The sequence below is a fragment of the Lonchura striata genome, chromosome 13 (assembly GCF_046129695.1).
Source record: "Lonchura striata isolate bLonStr1 chromosome 13, bLonStr1.mat, whole genome shotgun sequence".
NCBI lineage: Eukaryota > Metazoa > Chordata > Aves > Passeriformes > Estrildidae > Lonchura > Lonchura striata.
Window position 1 is genome coordinate 21,689,578 of NC_134615.1, and position 17,930 is coordinate 21,707,507.

Sequence of the window (17,930 nt, forward strand, 5' to 3'; positions counted from 1 at the left end):
CTGGAATTCCAAAGCCAGCCCCAGCCACGTGCTCCCTGCAGGGATTTCAATCCCCAGCCCAGCATCCCAGCTCACTGCAAGGATTCTGCATCCTCTGCAGAGGGCTCAGGGGGTCACCACCAGCTCCCAGCCCCCCGAAATGCTCAGGACACTCCAGGCTGCAGCTCCCAAAGCTCCTTTGTTAGCCAGACTTGGAGGCTGGCTCAGCCATCAGATTAACTGGGAAAGGCACCGGGAGCAGGGAGCAGCTGCCGGTGGCGTCTGTCCTTGCCAGGCATTTGCTGCTGCTAATTTGGGGCTTAATCAAAGCAAATGCAGCTCTGGTTACACTGCTGCTCAAGAGGCTCTTCCCGTGCTTGCTTGGGAGGAAAAAAGGGAAGCAATAAAGGGGAAAACAGGGATTGATCCGAGAGCTGAGCCTGGCACAGCACCCCAGGGTGCCAGCTGCAGCTCAGCTCGGGGTTTGGGGGGGGACACAGAGGGGGCTGGCTGTTCCAAAAAAGGGGTGGCTCAAGGGCTCCCAGGAGAGCTCAGAGCCTCAGGCACTGCACAGACAGCGAGAGGCGCTGGCTGGGAGTGGGAAACTGCTGCCAGGAGAGGAGGGAGTGCCTGGAGCCCTCACGCAGCTCCGGGGTGCAGCAAGAGATGGGCACAAGCTTGGTGAGTGTTTCACCCACTCCTGCACCCCCGACACGAGCTGCGCCTTCCCTGGCAGGTTTATCCCAATTTTTGGGGCTGGCAGTGCCACCATTCCCAGCTTCTCTCCTTGCTGGCTGCAGGTTGTCCCCTCTGGGGACAGCTGGGACATCCCCTCCATCCACACCACCCCTTTGATGGCTGCACCGAGCACCTCCCAGACCTGCTGGCAACATCAGCACCAACAGCCTGAGCCCTGCCTGGGATTTCTGGCCACGTCGCTAGGGTTTGGTTCCTCCAAAAATGCTGCACAAGAAGAAGAAACCCTTCCCAAACCCCCGCCAGGCTGCAGATCTCACCAGCACAGCCAGTGCTCCCGGCAGGATTGCAGTGTGGGATGGAAAGCAGAGCTTTTCCCCAGGGCTGGACAAGCTCAGGGCTGGTGGGAGGAGCTCCCTGGGGGGCTGGAGGGGACACAGAGTCTCCTTTTCCCACAGGGACGGGTCCTACCTGGTGGTGGGGGACCTCTTCCTGCGCTCGCAGTGCACGGCGTCGAAGAAGGCGGCGTTCCAGAAGCGGAGGTTGTGCCTGCGAAAAAATGTTGGGAATGGCCACTTGGGATTTTATAATTGGGAACCACAGAGTGCCCAGAGCAGCTGGGGCTGCCTCTGGAGCCCTGGAAGTGCCCAAAGTCAGGTTGGACACTGGGGCTTGGAGCAATCTGGGATAGTGGAAGGTGTCCCTGCCATGGCAGGGGTGGAATGGGATGGGATTCAAGGTCTCTTCCAACCCAAACCATTCCAGCATTCCACAATCTCACCCAATCTGTCCCTCAGCCCTCCCAGGGACCAGGGTGGGCCAAACAAACCTGGCAGATTTCTGGACCAGCCCTTTGGTGGCTGCAAACACACTGCCATGAGCACAAGGGACGTGCCAAAGGGGCACTTGTCAACATCTGGGGCACTTTTGAACATCTGGGGACATGTGGCCAGCAGGACAAACCCCTCCCCAGGCAGGAGCCCACTCGCCCAGGGGCTTTACCAGATGGGCTGCTGCTTGAGGTGCATGTACAGGTAGATCTTCTCCCCTTTCTTCTCCTCCTCTGGGCTCTGCAGGGACACTGTGGGGACACACAGTCACACGCCAGCACCTGGGGGCTCCCACCTTCCCACCCAGGTGTGGATTTTGTGCCCGCTCCCAGCCTGGTGGCTGAGCAGCTGGGATGGGTTGCAAACCAAACACGTCCTCTACACATCCACAGCAAGGGGAAGAGGAGCTCTGAGTGCCCTTGGAGGGCAGGGATCAGCCCTGGTGAAGGCAGGGATGTCCCAGGAGGATCCTGGAGGGACTGGACCACTGCTTTGGGAGCACACACAAGTGCTGGTGCACCACCAAAGCCCAGAGGCAGTGGGTGCCCAAACCTCTGCAGCCTGTGACACCGAGGACAAGATCCTTGAATTGGAATTTCAAACCCAGCCCCAGGGAATTCCAGCTTTTCCAACCCTCTCTCCTTCCCCAGGGGTGCCTTGGCCATTCTTATTTCAGCTGTGCCGGCTGCACTCACCTGTCTTCTTCAGCTTCTCCTTTGGTTTGTCTTCACCTTCGCTGTGGCACAAGAAATCAATGTCAGCTCTAAAAATCCCATGCAGCAACAGCCCATGGCCCCCTGGCAAAGGGAACCTCATTTGAAAGACCCCCTGATCCTATGCCAGCATCCCCGGGGACAGGAAGGTGACAAAGAGACGGTGAAACAGTGATGTCCCTCAGTTCAGAGATGATGCAGAAGATCACCACGGAACTCCACGGCTGTCCCAGGTTTGAGACAAATCAGGAGGAACTGGGACAGTGGCCAAGGGAGACAGGACTCCCAGACCATGAGGTGACAGTGACTAAAGCATGGGACCAGGCTCTCGTGGCCCACGGTGGCCACACAGCCCTGGCTTGCTCCCGGCACGGGTGCCTGCCCAGCCCCCCTGCCCACCCGTGGGAGTGGCACCCACTCGCTCTTTCTGCTGGCAGGACCCTTCAGTTTGGTCTCCAGGCCTCCAAAGAAGCCCTTGACGTTCTCTGTCTTGGCCGAGGTGTTTTTCAGCAGCCTCTCTGCAATGTCCTTCTTCTCGGCCAGCCAGGTGTTGGCTGACTTCAGGTAGGAGTCGATGCTGCCCGTGGGCTTCTCCTTGGCCTCCGAGGGCAGGGCCTGAGGTTTCCCTGGGGAAAATGTGCCAGGAGCTCAGTGGGCTCACAGCCCTGAGTGCTGCCAGCTGCTGGGGCCTGCATCCAGCTCCACCGTGCACCGCCAGGAGGTGGAAACACCCAGGATCCCATCCCAGCTCCTGCAGGTTTTTAGTTTTATCCTCCCCACTCCCATTTTGGATAGAAAACCCAGCCCCCCGTGGAGGAGCAGCCATTGCACACCCAGCAATAAACCGAGGTGCTTCTGGGCTGGGGTGTTCACATCCCACCCCCAGGGGCTGGGGTCACCTGGGGGTGGCCACACGCAAATATTCCTGGCTGGAAGCGAGGACAAAGCAGCATCACCACCCCAGCGAGGAGTTCTGCCACCTTTGCATGGATTTTGGGCTCTTTTCCACCTGGGCCACCCCTCCAACGCCTTTCCCATGCACAGGACACATTTCACAGCAGCCCCCAGCACCAGCAGAGCCTCCCCAGGGGCACAGGCTCCCTTACCTATGTAGTAATAGGTGAAACACATGGTCATGAGGTTCTTGGCTGGGCTGAAATCGTCCATCTGGTGACACCTGACACAGAGGGAGGACACCCTGTGATGGGAGCCTGATGGTTTTTGTTGGGTTTTTTTTAGTTTTTAAATTATTAGGTTAGCTTAGAGATTTGAGGCTTCGAGGGAGAGGAACATTAGGAGCTAGGTAAAGATTTCTAAAAGAGGCTCTTATTTTGATGTCATTGTTTAGCTCTTTTTATTTTGTGATGCTTAGGGGAAAGAGCAGGGTAAAGAGAATGAACAGGAAATGTTAGGGGTTTATCTAGGCTTTGGACAGGGAGGGCTTTTTGGCTCTCTGCTAACTTTGTTGGGGCTGGAAGGAGGAGACCAGGATTATTTAATTAGAGTTACAGGGGTCTCGGGGAATGGGAAAAGGCACAGCTTGAGCACAGCTGTGCCCTCAGGGCTTTTTGGGGGTTCCCACAAAGGCCCAGGGTGCCCCCAGCACTTACTCAAAGAGCACCAGGGCGAAGGACTGCATCAGGCGGTAGAAGGTCTGCTCCGAGACACACCTGGAGTTGCAGCGCTGCGGGGACAGAGCCCAGGGTTCAGCACAGGGACCCCCAAAACCCCCACCACGGGCAGGGGGAAAGGAGCACCCATGGCTGGGACTCCCCTCAGACACAGCCTTGTGCCTGGCTGGGTTTTGTTTTTTTTTTAGGGAGTAGGATGTGTCTGAGTGCTGGCGGGATTTAATTCTAAATAAAACGAGTGAATTCTCTCCCACGCCGCACCGTTTAACCGCTCAAAATGAATTTATTGGCTCCTGTATCTCCTTCTGCTGTGGTTGCTCGCTTTTCTCGAGTCCCTGCCTTCCAAAAATACTTCTCTGGGATATAAATAAATACCCCTGGCCTGAGGCAGTTCCAAAGCCCACGCAGGATCCCTGCTGCCTCCCCACCTCTGCCCTTACCTGGGCGCTGACGTATCTCGCAAACCACTCCCTGCCCTTCCCGTTCTCGCTGCTGCACAGCTCCCCAAACCTGGCCTTCTCCTCTTGCTCCAAATCCTCTCTGCAACAGGGAAAAATTAAAAAAAAAACCAAATCATTACAGCCAAGGACGTGTGCTGCACCCCCCCAACATCCCTCTTGGCATCAGCATCCTGGTGCAGGTGCTGGAGGAAGGCAGAGGAAGAGGAGGGGAGGAGCTTCCATTCTGTCATCCCTCTGAAACGTGGATGAAAAATTAAACCTTAGCATTTTAATAAGGATTTGTAGGGAATGGGTATGTTTATTTATAGCGTTGGATGTACGTGGGGACATATTGTCCTTCAATGGACACGCGCACTTCTGAGAACTCTCGGTCATTTTTCATTACACTTATTAATTTCTATATGCATAGAATTTTATAATAGGTGAATGCATATTTATTTTGCTGATTTCGCATTACACTTACAGCTAGTTATACTTGTATTTAGTTTTTGTTAGAAAGCACAGAAAGAACTCTTGGGTCATTTTGCCTTTTCTGTTTCAAGGCTCGAGGAGTTTTTTTAATTTCTTATTTTTTAGTGTGGAAATTTGCATTTTTTTCTCCTTAGCTGGGGTAGTTTTTAGTGCTGCAGTTACTAGACTAAACAGCATATTTAGCAAGCTTAAAGTGGTACATTTTACTTAAATCTAAATGGATTTAAGTAGAATGTACTCGCCTTGTGCTGCTCTTTTCTTCCTCCTTCACAATCACAGAATGATGAGGTTGGAAGAGACCTCTAAGATCATCAAGTCCAACCTACACCCTAACACCACAACCAGACCATAGCACCAAGTGCCAAATTCAATCTTTCTTTAAACACATCCAGAGATGGTGATTCCACCACCTCCCCAGGAAGACAATTCCAGTATTCCCGGGAGGGAAAGCAAAGGCAGAGGGAGAAGGGAAGAGCCAAGGATGGCATGAGCAGAAACTGAGCTCCAGGGACAGGCACGGAGCCCCAGAGCACAACCAAGCCCTGCCGCTGCTCCTCACGCTCCGCTTGCTGCACCCAGCCTGACACGGAGCCGCGGAGCCGCGCCGGGAGCTGGGGGATGCAGCGCTGGGGGCACAGCCAGGGGCTGCCCCAGCATCCCTGGGCACCGCTGGCATTCCCACGAGCATCAGTGGGGACAGGAGATGGGGACAGTGAGCCCCTGGCACGGGGAATGGTGGCAGAGAAGAAGGGAGGGAAGCTGAGGGTGGAAGTTGTGGCCAGGAGAGAGGAGCGCGAGGCGAAAGCCACATCCCGCTCAGCACCAACAGCGTGGAGGGGAAGGACACAAATTGCTGCTCCGGGAGTGGGAAAGCAGCCAGATCCATGCCCATCCCCTGGGGTGACCCTGGGCCTGCTCGCTCACCCCCCGGTGAAGATCTTCTCCACGTAACTCCGCATGAACTCCCGGCGCTCGGCCGCGGCCTCGTCCCGCGCCGACTCCGTGCTGTGGCTGGAGGAGAAGGACTCGTTGGAGGAGGAGCGGCGGTAGCCACCCCAGTGCTGGGGAGAGTCCCCCATGTCATTCTCGCTGTCTGCTGACTCGGTGGCATCGCTCTCCTCCGCTGCCACCTCCCCCGTGTCCCCGAGGCGGCCGCTGTCGCTGGGAGCGGCGGGAGGAGCGGGCTCTGAGCGCTCACAGGCGGGTGTTTCGCTGTCAAAGTCAATGAGGTTCCCCACGGGCACGTCCAGAGGGGCCTCCATGGCTCTCCCAGGGGACGTGGCAGTGCTGGGGACACTGGCTCCTCGTCCTTCTGCGCCTCACTGGGGCGTTGAGGCCATCGCTGGCAGGACGCTGGCTAAGGCGGGCAGGACCTCCTGGGTGGGCACAGGCTAGCACAGGACATCTGAAAGACACAAGGAGGACAAAAGTGAGGACAGGACCCCAGGGAACCACTGTCGGAACTCAAAATGTCCCTCAGACATTTTTGGATGTTCCGGGTCCAGGTCAGAAGCATTTGAGACCCTGGCAGGCAGCTGGAAACAGCTGTGATTTTGGGTTTGAATATGGAATTATTTACCAGCCTTGCAGGAAGAACAAGAAGTCATAAAAGTTTAGATATTAGAGTAGAAGTAGTCACAAAGTAGAGGGAAGAATTTTTGAGTGCTGTACAGGGGGGTTTTGGTTTTGTACATGGGGGTCAGAGGGTTTAAGATGGAGGGATCTGGGCCTGTCCTGTCCTCCCTCTTTCTCCTTCCTCACCTCCATGTTCTTGGTGATGTTGGCACTCACAGATTGGTTTAGAGTAGAAAAGCACCATTTAATATAGGTAATAGGCATTGGGGAAAACTATAAACATGTAACATGTAATGTACCATATAAAAGATAGAAAAGCACCATTTAATATAGGTAATAGGCATTGGGGAAAAACTGTAACCATGTAACATGTAATGTACCATATAAAAGATAGAAAATCACCATTTAATATAGGTAATAGGCATTGGAAAAACTGTAACCATGTAACACGTAATGTACCATATAAAAGACAGCAGCAGCCCTGGAGGGGAGAGAAGAAGCAGTCAGGAGTCAGAGAGGATGTCAGGGTGTGTGTGTGCCTCTGCCTGAGCTGTGAGCAAACCACAGCAGCCCAAGGAGAAAATCTTTTAGATAACTCACAATAAACTGCCTTGAGACCGAACAACAAGAGACAGCTGAGCTTTTTTTTGGAAGCATGGGTTGGAGGAGAGACTTTTCCACCACACTGAGCCACCCCTGACCTAGAGGTGAGCTCCAGCAAACCACCACCAGGGAGCTTGGGCAAAGCCACCACCCACGATGTCCCCAGGATGTCCGTCAGCAGTGGAGGGACAGGCAGAGCTGGCTCCTCTCCAGCAGCCACGTGAATCAGCAATCCCATGGAATGCTCACATGCTGTCGGCACCGCTCGCGAGGGTTTTCCATCCTTCAGCCCAGAAAAGGGACAACCAGAGAGCCTCAGCTCCATATGTCACATTTGGGATGTGACATCTTGTGGCCTGATGGGCAAAACTGGGCTGGCAGGAGCCAGCAGCTGGCAGGACACTGGTGGCTCTCCAGGGCAGCTCTGACATCCTCCTGTCCCTGCCCTCCCTTGGCTCACGGCTCTGTCTGACCCTGTTTGGAAATGGGATCATCTCCGGGGTGGAGCATCCTGGAGTTGAACACAGCGACTTAGTGGGAATGGGAAGGGGATGCTGGACACGACAGGAACTGCAATGGGGTGAGGACACAGAGCTCTGGACTGCAGTTAAGGGGTTTTGGCACCTCAGATCGCAAAGGTCCTGCAAAGGAGGTACAGAGAGCACAGGGATGGGAATGGACTGGGATGCTCTGGCACATTCCTGACAATGCTGCAGCAAAAGAGGCAAAGACAGGGCAGCCCTGAAGTTGCCCCTGTGCCAGAGAGCCACTGATGTACCCACTGAGGGTGTTTCTGCCCCAGGAGGGTCAAACTGTAGTGTCTGCAACCCAGCACACACTGCAGCATCGGGCACAGGTGGGACAGGAGCAGGGACAGCAGCACAGGTGACAGGTAACAGTGACAAAGCCAGGCCAGCACTGACACAGCCCTGCTGCCTTCCAGGGAACTGATCCCAGGACACAGGCAAGCACCCCCAGAGAAAAATCCCCCAAAGGACCGATGTCCAGCTCATCAGACAAACAGGAGTTTGACGTGTTTCACCAAGCACAGCACAGTGGGAAAACAACCCCTGGGCTGCAGGAGCAGCCATTCTTCAGCATCCTCTTCCTCCTCCTCCTCCTCCTCCTCCTCCTCCTCCTCCTCCTCCTCCTCCTCTAGGGACCCTTCAGGGCGCCGGACAGTGAGAGAAACACAGCTGGGGAGAGTTTGGATCCAGGAGCTGGGCAGAGTTTGGATCCAGGAGCTGAGGAGAGTTTGGATCCAGGAGCTGGGCAGAGTTTGGATCCAGGAGCTGAGGAGAGTTTGGATCCAGGAGCTGGGCAGAGTTTGGATCCAGGAGCTGAGGAGAGTTTGGATCCAGGAGCTGGGCAGAGTTTGGATCCAGGAGCTGAGGAGAGTTTGGATCCAGGAGCTGGGCAGAGTTTGGATCCAGGAGCTGAGGAGAGTTTGGATCCAGGAGCTGAGGAGAGTTTGGATCCAGGAGCTGAGGAGAGTTTGGATCCAGGAGCTGGGCAGAGTTTGGATCCAGGGACAGGAGCAGCCCAAGGCTGCGGCACAGCAGGGACTGGCAGTGTTCCCATGGGGATCAGCTGCAGCCTGGCTCTGTGCCCCTGGCAGTGTGACCCATCCCAAACCACCCCCCCAGCTGCAGGGACTCCATCCATCCATCCATCCATCCATCCATCCATCCATCCATCCATCCATCCATCATCCATCCATCATCCATCATCCATCCATCCATCCATCCATCCATCATCCATCCATCCATCATCCATCCATCCATCAATCATCCATCATCCATCCATCATCCATCCATCCATCATCCATCCATCCATCCATCCATCCATCATCCATCATCCATCCATCCATCATCCATCCATCATCCATCCATCCATCCATCCATCATCCATCCATCATCCATCATCCATCCATCATCCATCCATCCATCCATCATCCATCCATCCATCCATCCATCATCCATCCATCCATCATCCATCCATCATCCATCCATCCATCCATCATCCATCCATCCATCATCCATCCATCCATCCATCCATCCATCCATCCATCATCCATCCATCCATCATCCATCCATCCATCATCCATCCATCCATCCATCCATCATCCATCCATCATCCATCCATCCATCCATCCATCCATCCATCCATCATCCATCCATCCATCATCCATCCATCCATCCATCCATCATCCATCCATCATCCATCCATCCATCCATCCATCCATCCATCATCCATCCATGATCCATCCATCCATCCATCCATCCATCCATCCATCCATCATCCATCCCCACTCCCACAGCAGCTCCAAAGTCCTTTTTGGCACTGATGGAGAAAAGGTTCCAGGGAGTCCTCAGAGCCTCTTCCAGTACCTAAAGGGGTTCCAGGAGAGCTGGAGAAGGAATTTGGATAAAGGCATGGAGTGACAGGACACAGGGAATGGCTTCCCACTGCCAGAGGACACTGTTAGATGGGACATTGGGAAGGAGTTTTTACTCATGAGGGTGGTGAGGCCATGGCACACGGGAAGGAGGACTTGGGGCTCGGCCCAGGAGCCCCAGGGAATGCATCCTGCTCACCGGGGGATGGAAAAGATTTAATCCCTCACTGACCAGCTCATGGTAAAGCCCTGCCCTTGAGTGAAGGCCACCAAAGGTGTCCCAGGGTGCTGGCAGCTGCTGGGGGTGCCCAGGTCCCCAGACACCTCCAAAAGTTCTCAGCACAGAGCCCAGAAGAGCTTCAAACCCAAAACCAGCTGCAAAACCAGCCCTGTCCCTACCCCACAATCTCCTCATTGCTCCAGCAGAACAAATCCAGGGAAGGAGTAGCCAAAATACCAAACGAGAGCCTGAGGTGCCAAAACTGGCACCTTCCACTGATGGACATCAGCACAGCTGCACATCCCACCAGTGCCCAGGCACAGCCCAGGGGTCCCATTCCTGGCTGGGTCAAGTCTGAGAGAAAATGAAGGTTCTGGAATAAACAGGGACTTTTAGGCTGCTGGGGAGCCTTGGTACAACACCGTGAGCTTCAGCATCATCCTGAAATTCAGCAGCTCCTGGGCTGACTTTAACCACAAAGCTCAACCAGACACGTGGAGACACCAGCCCAGGAATAAAAGCCATGAATGTGCTGAAGCCACACGTGGGAATGGCACAGGAAACCCGTGGTGCCCTGAAACTTTGGAAAATGCCTGTTTTTACTAAAAAGAAAAGCTGGGGTAGATGTGAATGATTCCCCTATAGCTGCACATGTGTGCAAGCAGCTTTTATCCGTGACCTGCCCTTGAATCCAGCACTCCTGGCTGGATCTCCCAGCACCCCTAAGCCCTGCACAGAGTTTTCCCTCGGGGTTTTTTCCAGGTGTGTCGGGTGCTGAGGTCAGGTCGATTCACACCTGGCAGTGGGATCCAAGCCCAGTTTGCCGCAATGGAAATCCCAGCGGGGAGCAGGATTTGGCCAAGCTGCCTCCCAGCTTTCCTCTCTCTCCAACCCAACGCTCTGCTCCCAGCCTGTCCCCAGAGCTGGGTGACAAACTGAGATAATCCCTGTTATCAACTCGGGATGGGGGTGACTCCCACACGGTGACACGGCTCCAACCCACACACGGTGCTCCAGCCTGCAGCTGTCAGGGATGACTAAAAACTGTAATTAAAGCACAGAAACCTCTGGCTGCTCCTCTGTCAGAATCTGTGGCATTGATGATCCCGAGATTGTAAAAGTCTCTGTCTGTCAGCCCCGCTGCCAAAGCAGAAGCCAGAATTGGTCTGTGCTGTTTTCCAGGTTGTTGATTCTGTTTATCTCTCACATGTTCTGCTGCCCTGCCCAGCTCTGTCCTGCAGGGCAGCGTGTGGGGCTCTGCCCTCAGTGGGATGTGACAAACATTAAATACCAGAAACTCCCTGGGCTGGATTTACAAGAACGTGCCAATATCTGTCACCTACGTTGGACAGTGTGTCCCCAGCCTGAACCAACAGAAAAATGCCAACACCACAGTGAGACATGGAGGGCATGAAGAAGGAGAAAAAGGACAAGACACACCCAATTTCCTCTATCTTGTCCCCTTTGGATCCCTCATCTAGAATCCTAAAATTTTACTTTTGCACCCATGCCACACTTAATTATTACTTTTATCAAACACTCAGAGCTGGTAATTCATCCTGTAAGATTGCAAACTCTTTTCCATGGCCAGAGATCACAGCCAGTGTCTCTGGGGGCTCTGTCCAGGGGGTTCCTGACCCCTGCCAGGGTCCCAGGGCAGCCAGAGGGGAGCCCAGGATTCCCACACTCCTCTTGGCCTCATCCCTGCAGCCTGGCACCCAGACACGGAGTGCAGCAGCTCCGAGAGCCCCTGGGAACACTCAGCTCCGGGAAAGGGGAAAAGCCACAAGTGATGTTCTTGCAGGATTTGTCTTGGCAGCCCAGAGGAGACAGCTCTGCTCCTTTGAACAGAGCCAGAGCTCTGCAGAGATTCCTGGCACTGCTTCCGTGCCAAGGGCTGCCTGCATCCCGCTGCTGTGTGGGGGTGAGAGATGCTGAGCTGGGCAGCCCCTGGCCCTGGCCAGGGCAGGGTTTGTGCCCTGTGCTGCAGCACAAGGGATTCCAGCACATCCCTCGCCTCTCTGCCAGCTGTGCCAGGGGACAAATCCTTCCCAGCCTGCAGGAAAGGGCTGAGCATGCTGCCTTCTCCCAGCCCACGTGCTGCTGCCCTGCAGAGGAGGCAGTCCCGATGGAGGGGGACACGCCGGGAGGAATTTTTGGGACAGGCACGGGGAGTCGCGGCTGCTCGGGGGCTGGCAAAGCGCCGCTGCTCAGCGCTGGCACTTCTCCACGCTGCGGCCCTCCGTGGAAATCCTCCCTCGTCCCATCCACCCTGAGAGCTTGCACTGCCCTGGCACGGGTCTGACACGGGTGTGCCACCAGCTCCTGGCGCTGGCACTGCCCACGCAGCCACCGCACCCACGGGTCTGACACGGGAGTGCCACCAGCTCCTGGCGCTGGCACTGCCCACGCAGCCACCGCACCCACGGGTCTGACACGGGAGTGCCACCAGCTCCTGGCGCTGGCACTGCCCACGCAGCCACCGCACCCACGGGTCTGACACGGGTGTGCCACCAGCTCCTGGCGCTGGCACTGCCCACGCAGCCACCGCACCCACGGCTCTGTCCCAGCCCGGCCGGGCTCTGCAGGGGCACCCTGGGCACGGCTGAATGCGTGCCAAGGAAAACTCCCTGTGCCTGAGGGAACAGGCTGTTTCCTCCCCGGGAACTGGTCAGTCTTGTTCCCTCGTGTTCCTCCCCAGAGCAGAACACGCCGGCCCCAGGGTCACGGCTGCAGACCCGTTCAGTGCCAGATCCCGAAACTCATCCTAAACCCGGAGGTACCGCTCGGATTTAGGTATTTGCCCCCCTCCCAAGCGCCGCACCGAATTTAAACACGCAAACCTCCTCGTTTAAACGTATCCTGGGATTTTGGAGAGCCGGAACTGCTCCTCGCTGGGCTCGCCCGTTCTGCTCCCGGGGCCGGGATGCGCTCCCGGCTTTATCGGGGAGGTTGTGCCCTGCAGCCCTGCCCACAGCCCTGCAACTTCCTAAAATAATTCCCTGGATGCCACGGGGGTGCCTGAGAGCCCAGCTGGGCTGGCACAGGTGGGGCAGAGACCGCACGCACTCGGTGCACGCCAGAGTCAGCCCCCAGCCCATCCTGAGCCGCCAGCGGGATCCCAATCCCGACGAGGGAGGATTTTTGGCGTGTGATGTGTGTAGGACTGGAGGATTTATTCCCCGGCATCACCTCCCCTCCCAGCCCCAGTGCCGGGGCGCTGCTGCCTTCCAGGTGGATCCTTCCCCTTGGCAAGCCCGGCTGTAGCTCACACGGAGCGCCCACAAAAGCATCACCCAGCCCTTCAACCGGAGCCATTTCCCGGGAATCCGAGCTCCCAGCTTGCCCTGCTTCCCGGAGATCCTTTTCCTTTCCCTCCGCTGCCATCAGACACCAGATGGCAGCTCCCCATTCGCCTGCGCTGGCGAGGAGAATTAAATGTCCCTTGAATAGCCCCGAGCTGCGTACGCCGGGCTTTTGTGGCGAGCAGCGCTTTCTCCTTCCATTTCCCAGCGGCACAGCTCCCACACCCCCCTGGATCCCCAGGGAGCCCCAAAACGGGGCTGCTGCTTCTGCAATTCCCATTTTTACCTGGCAAAAATTCCTTCCCGGGGGCCGTACCAGGCTGGATTTTGGAAGTGAGCCCCTCGAAAAGCACACGCGGGGGGATGGGGGGAATGGGGGGGTGGGGGGTGGATGTTTCCATGCCCCGGCCACCCTCAGCTCCCCATTCCCACGGGAAATGCTGCTCCCAGCCCCTGCTGGATGCAGCCTTGGGTGCTGGAGCCTGGGAGGACGCGGGGACCCTTCCCGGGGAGGGGATGGCTGCGTCCCCCTGGATGTGCTGAGCTTAAAGCCAGCTGGAAAAAAGCGGAGTGTCACCCCCTCGCTGGCAGAGTACGGGGACAGAGGAGTGATTAAACCCCATCCCAGCCCAGACCTGTCCCCAAGCGGGGTCACCGCGCCATCCTCATCCTCCCTCCTCCTCCCTCCTCTGTCGCCTTTTACCTGCAGCCGGGAGCCTCGCAGCGCCTCGGCTCGCCGCTGCCCCAGCAGCATCCAGCCCGGGGGTGGCCAGCGTGGCCAGCACGGCGGGGAAAAGGCGATGGAGGCGACGTGGGGACGCCGCTCTGCCTCCTTCCCTCCCTCCCTCCCTCCCTCCGTGCGGAGCTCCGCGGTGCCCACGCGCGGCTGCGCGCACGGCGCCGGCAACGGGACCCGGCCAAAGCTCCCGGTGCCACCCGGCCACGCTCCGGTGGCTCCCCCGAGCCTTTCCCCTGGCACAGAGCCGGCCTTTCACCCCGCCAGGGATTCCCACGCCGGGCATCGCCCCCCCAAATCCGGCCCCTGCGCGCCCCGCGTTAAGAAAGATTGAGAAAAATTAGGTAGGGTCCCCATCCAAGGGGGGCTCTCCAGAGTAAGTAGCTGCACAGGCAAACGTCCAAAATATCGACCAAAATGATGTGGGGTCCCCCATCAAAAGGGGGGTCAAATAATCTTAATTCTCTGCATGTGCAGGTATCTAAAGTATCAAGCGAAATAAGGTGGTGTCCCCATCGAAGAGGGATTGTCCAGCCCAAAACAGCCCCTCCAAACCCCTGAGCACCCTGAAATTTGGGATATTAAGCAAAATTAGGCATCATTCACATCAAAGAGGGATTCTCCTGTCCAAACCAGCCTAGGTCCTGGAACATGCAGATATTCCAAATATGAACCAGAATGAGGTGGGCTTCCCAGAAAAGGGGGATTTTCCAGCCCACAGCAGCCTGTCCAAGCCCCCATGCACCCTGAAATTTGGGATATTAAGCAAAATTAGGCATCATTCACATCAAAGACAAATTCTCCACCCCAAACCAGCCTAAGTCCTGGCACACGCAGATATCCCAAATATTAACTAAAATAAGCTGGGGCTCCCATAAAAGAGGGATTCTCCAGCCCAAAAATTCCTTATCCAAGCACCTCAACACCTGGAATATTAAACAAAAATAAGCAGGATCCCCATCAAAGGGGGGTTTTAGGCCCTTTTCCTCACCTTTAGCTGGTTTTTAGGCCTCCCCAGCACTGAGCCCCCTGAGGACTGTGACTGATCTGCCCTGCTCCTCCCCAGGTGGGCGCCAGGTGAGAGCAGAGAGGGGAAGCCCCAGTGGGGAGGAGGAAGGAGCTGGGTGGGAGCAGCAGCAGGACAGGGGGCAAAGCTCTGGGGAATTGCTGCCCCCAGGGCAGTGCTGGCATCTGGCACCTCCCCTGACCCTCGGGAGAAAAACTCCAGGGGTTTCGTGGCAGGAGATGGGAAACGGGGCAAGGCTGAGCCCCCTGGGAGGGATGTCCTGGGACAGGCGATTTTGGGGTGCTCTCAACAGCGGGGAGTCCCTGATACGAAGAGACACAAAGCAGCTTGGAGAGGAGGCCTCCAGCTCTGCCCTTGCCAGCCTGTGCCACCTCAGCCCTCCCAAAATGACCCTGGCACTGCCTGTATTAACCCAGGGGGTCTCCCTCTGGGAGGATTTGGGGGAGCAACAGCCCCTGATGGAGAGAGGAGGCTGTGAACCCCCATATCAGCACAGAATCCCTGGTCCTGCTTATCCTCTCAGCCCCAGCACCACCCCAACCTCGAGCAGAACCCTTTTCTGAGCATCCCCCAGGCACAGGGAGGCAGGAGCTGCTGCCCCAGCACGCCCTGGAGGACCTGCAGTCCTCCTCTGACCCCCAGGAAGAGCAAAACCCAGTCAGAGGCACATCCTCCCCCTCTGGAGATGCCACTGAGCAGCAGATTGTGTGGTCGCAGGGAAACAGAGCTGGGGTGGGAAATGCAGCAGCCCCGGCACAGCCCGGCCAAAGCTGAGCGCTGCTGCTCAAGGGCACCCCCGGGAAAGAATGCCAAGCCTCGCGTGTGTGGAAATCAAAATCCGTGCTCTGGAGGCGGGCAGGAGCGAGGGAGATGGGTGAGTCACTCCTGCCACCGAGCATCCTCGTCAGGAGAGCTCCGAGGATGGTAATTAGTGTGAAAGTGCTCATTGTCCCCTCTGTCCGTCCCCACACCCGTCACCACCAGCCCACGGAGGCAGCAGCTCGCCTGTGACACAACCCTTGAGCTCAGCACAAAGCCAGGAGCATCCCTAATGGACTGTCAGCCCAGGGTGATCACTGTAATTAAGGCAGATTTCAGGAATTGCAAGTGGCATGGCAAAACCAGCCCCCAGCTGCCCGGTTTTGACAGGACACCGTGGGGAGGGTGTTGGTGCCTCCCCCTCGCCAGCTCTTGTTGGTTGGGTTTTCACCTGCATGCCTGGCCTTTGTTTGGTTGCGTTTATCTGTTTGTTCTGCTCTTGACTGTTGGGAAGGATGGATAAATAGAATTGCCTGGCAAAAGATTCACGATAGTACAGGCAGGATGAAAACAATCCCACCTGCTGGCTGGACAATGCCCTTACCTACAGAGAGGTCCAAAAGTCAAATGGAATGTTTTATCTCATCCCCAAAATGTACGGTTCACCCCACACCTGTATCCCTCCCCTAAAACATCAGGTGTCTGTGACCCCATTGGCCCAAAATCTTGTTCCAGCCCACCTTGAAGCCCCCTGATAAGGGGTCTCTGAGGGGCCGGATGCCCTCTTGGAACTTCCCCTCCTCTTGGATCTTCCCCCCTCTTGGATCTTCCCTCCTCTTAGAACTTCCACCCTTTCCTGGAGCATCCTCTTGTCTCTCCCCTCCCCATCCCCTCAGGCCTCGCCCCGTGCTGAGTCTGGCAGCTCCAAGCAGGACCTTTCTCCATCCCTAATAAACCTGATATCCCAAGATCTGCCTCCAGAGATCTCTGTCTCCATTCATCCAAACCATCCTGGAGCCCAGCGTTCCCTACACTTGACCCTGGGTTTGGAGCAGGTAGAAATTCTGGGAATACCCACGTTCCTGGCACCTGGAATGTCCCACGCCAGGCTGGACAGGCCTTGGAGTAGCCTGGGATAGTGGAAGGTGTTCCTGCCCATGGCAGGGGGTGGAATGGGATGAGCTTTAAGGTCCCTACCAACCTAAACTTAAAATTCCATGGTTCCATGAAGTTTTTTGGGCCTCCTCCACCTCAGCTCACAATCCCGCCTGGGAATTCTTCACCTTAGCAAGGAGAGGAGAGGCCCAAGGGAAAGGGGAGAGCATCCATCCCCTGCTGGGAGCAGCCAAGGAGCAGAACCCAGCTCAGGTTGGGTTATTTACCCTCCAGCACCCTCAGGAGACATCCAAGACTTCCCAAGTGTCAGAATCTGAGGTATCAATGATTCCCAGATTGTGGAAAGTCTCTGTCTGTCAGTCCTGCTGCCAAAGCAGAAGCCAGAATTGGTCTGTGCTGGTTTCCAGGTTGTTTATTCTGTTTATCTCTCACATGTTCTGCTGCCCTGCCCAGCTCTGTCCTGCAGGGCAGCGTGTGGGGCTCTGCCCTCAGTGGGATGTGACAAACATTAAATACCAGAAACTCCCTGGGCTGGATTTACAAGAACGTGCCAATATCTGTCACCTACGTTGGACAGTGTGTCCCCAGCCTGAACCAACAGAAAAATGCCAACACCACAGTGAGACATGGAGGGCATGAAGAAGGAGAAAAAGGACAAGGCACACCCAATTTCCTCCAGCTTGTCCCCTTTGGACCCCTCATCTAGAATCCTAAAATTTTACTTTTGCACCCGTGCCACACTTAATTATTACTGATATCAAACCCTCAGAGCTGGTAATTGATCCTGTAAGATTGAAAACTCTTTTCCATGGCCAGAGATCACAGCCAGTGTCTCTGGGGGCTCTGTCCAGGGGGGTTCCTGACCCCTGCCAGGGTCCCAGGGCAGCCAGAGGGATGCCCTGGGTTCCCAAGTGGAAATCTCTGCTCTGGGGGTGGCTGTGGCTGTCACACACCACAAGTGCCCTGTTTGCCCTCTGCCATCCCCTCCTGGCACTGCCACGCTCACATCTCCCAGCCTGGGTGCCCAGCAGCAGGGGGGAGGCACAGAGCGGGGTGGGTGCTGTGTTACAGGGTGACACCCCGTCATGCTGACATCCCCCATGAGGGACAAGGTGACACCCCCAGCAGGATGACACCCTCATCAGAGGCAGGGTGACACCCCCATCAGGGTGACACCCCGATAAGGCACAGGGTGTCATCTCCATCAGGGACAGGGTGTCACCCCTATCAGACACAGGGTGTCACCCCCATCAAGGTGACACCTCCATCAGGGACAGGGTGACACTCCCATCAGGGGCAGAGTGATGTCCCCATCAGGGACAGGGTGACACCCCCATCAGGGGCAGAGTGATGTCCCCATCAGGGACAGAATGACATCCTCATCAGACACAGGGTGACACCCCCATCAAC

General features: G+C 56.3%; 1 protein-coding gene across 4 annotated transcripts in view; it reads right to left on the reverse strand.

Annotated features, from left to right (window-relative positions):
* Window positions 1-17,930, reverse strand: part of KIAA0513 (KIAA0513 ortholog) — a 29,480-nt gene that overhangs the window by 5,134 nt on the left and 6,416 nt on the right. For 2 of the 4 annotated variants that reach the window (XM_077786389.1, XM_077786387.1), the window contains exons 2-9: window positions 5,706-6,186; window positions 4,290-4,389; window positions 3,829-3,902; window positions 3,325-3,395; window positions 2,637-2,844; window positions 2,201-2,241; window positions 1,678-1,756; window positions 1,147-1,224 (exon numbers count right to left, since the gene is read on the reverse strand). In XM_077786389.1, the coding sequence (XP_077642515.1) occupies window positions 1,147-1,224; window positions 1,678-1,756; window positions 2,201-2,241; window positions 2,637-2,844; window positions 3,325-3,395; window positions 3,829-3,902; window positions 4,290-4,389; window positions 5,706-6,043 (989 nt within the window). In that variant the 5' untranslated portion in view covers window positions 6,044-6,186. Of the gene's footprint in view, window positions 1-1,146; window positions 1,225-1,677; window positions 1,757-2,200; window positions 2,242-2,636; window positions 2,845-3,324; window positions 3,396-3,828; window positions 3,903-4,289; window positions 4,390-5,705; window positions 6,487-13,585; window positions 13,723-17,930 lie in introns of those variants that run through there. The other 2 variants (XM_021537949.3, XM_077786388.1) reach the window with 2 other exon arrangements.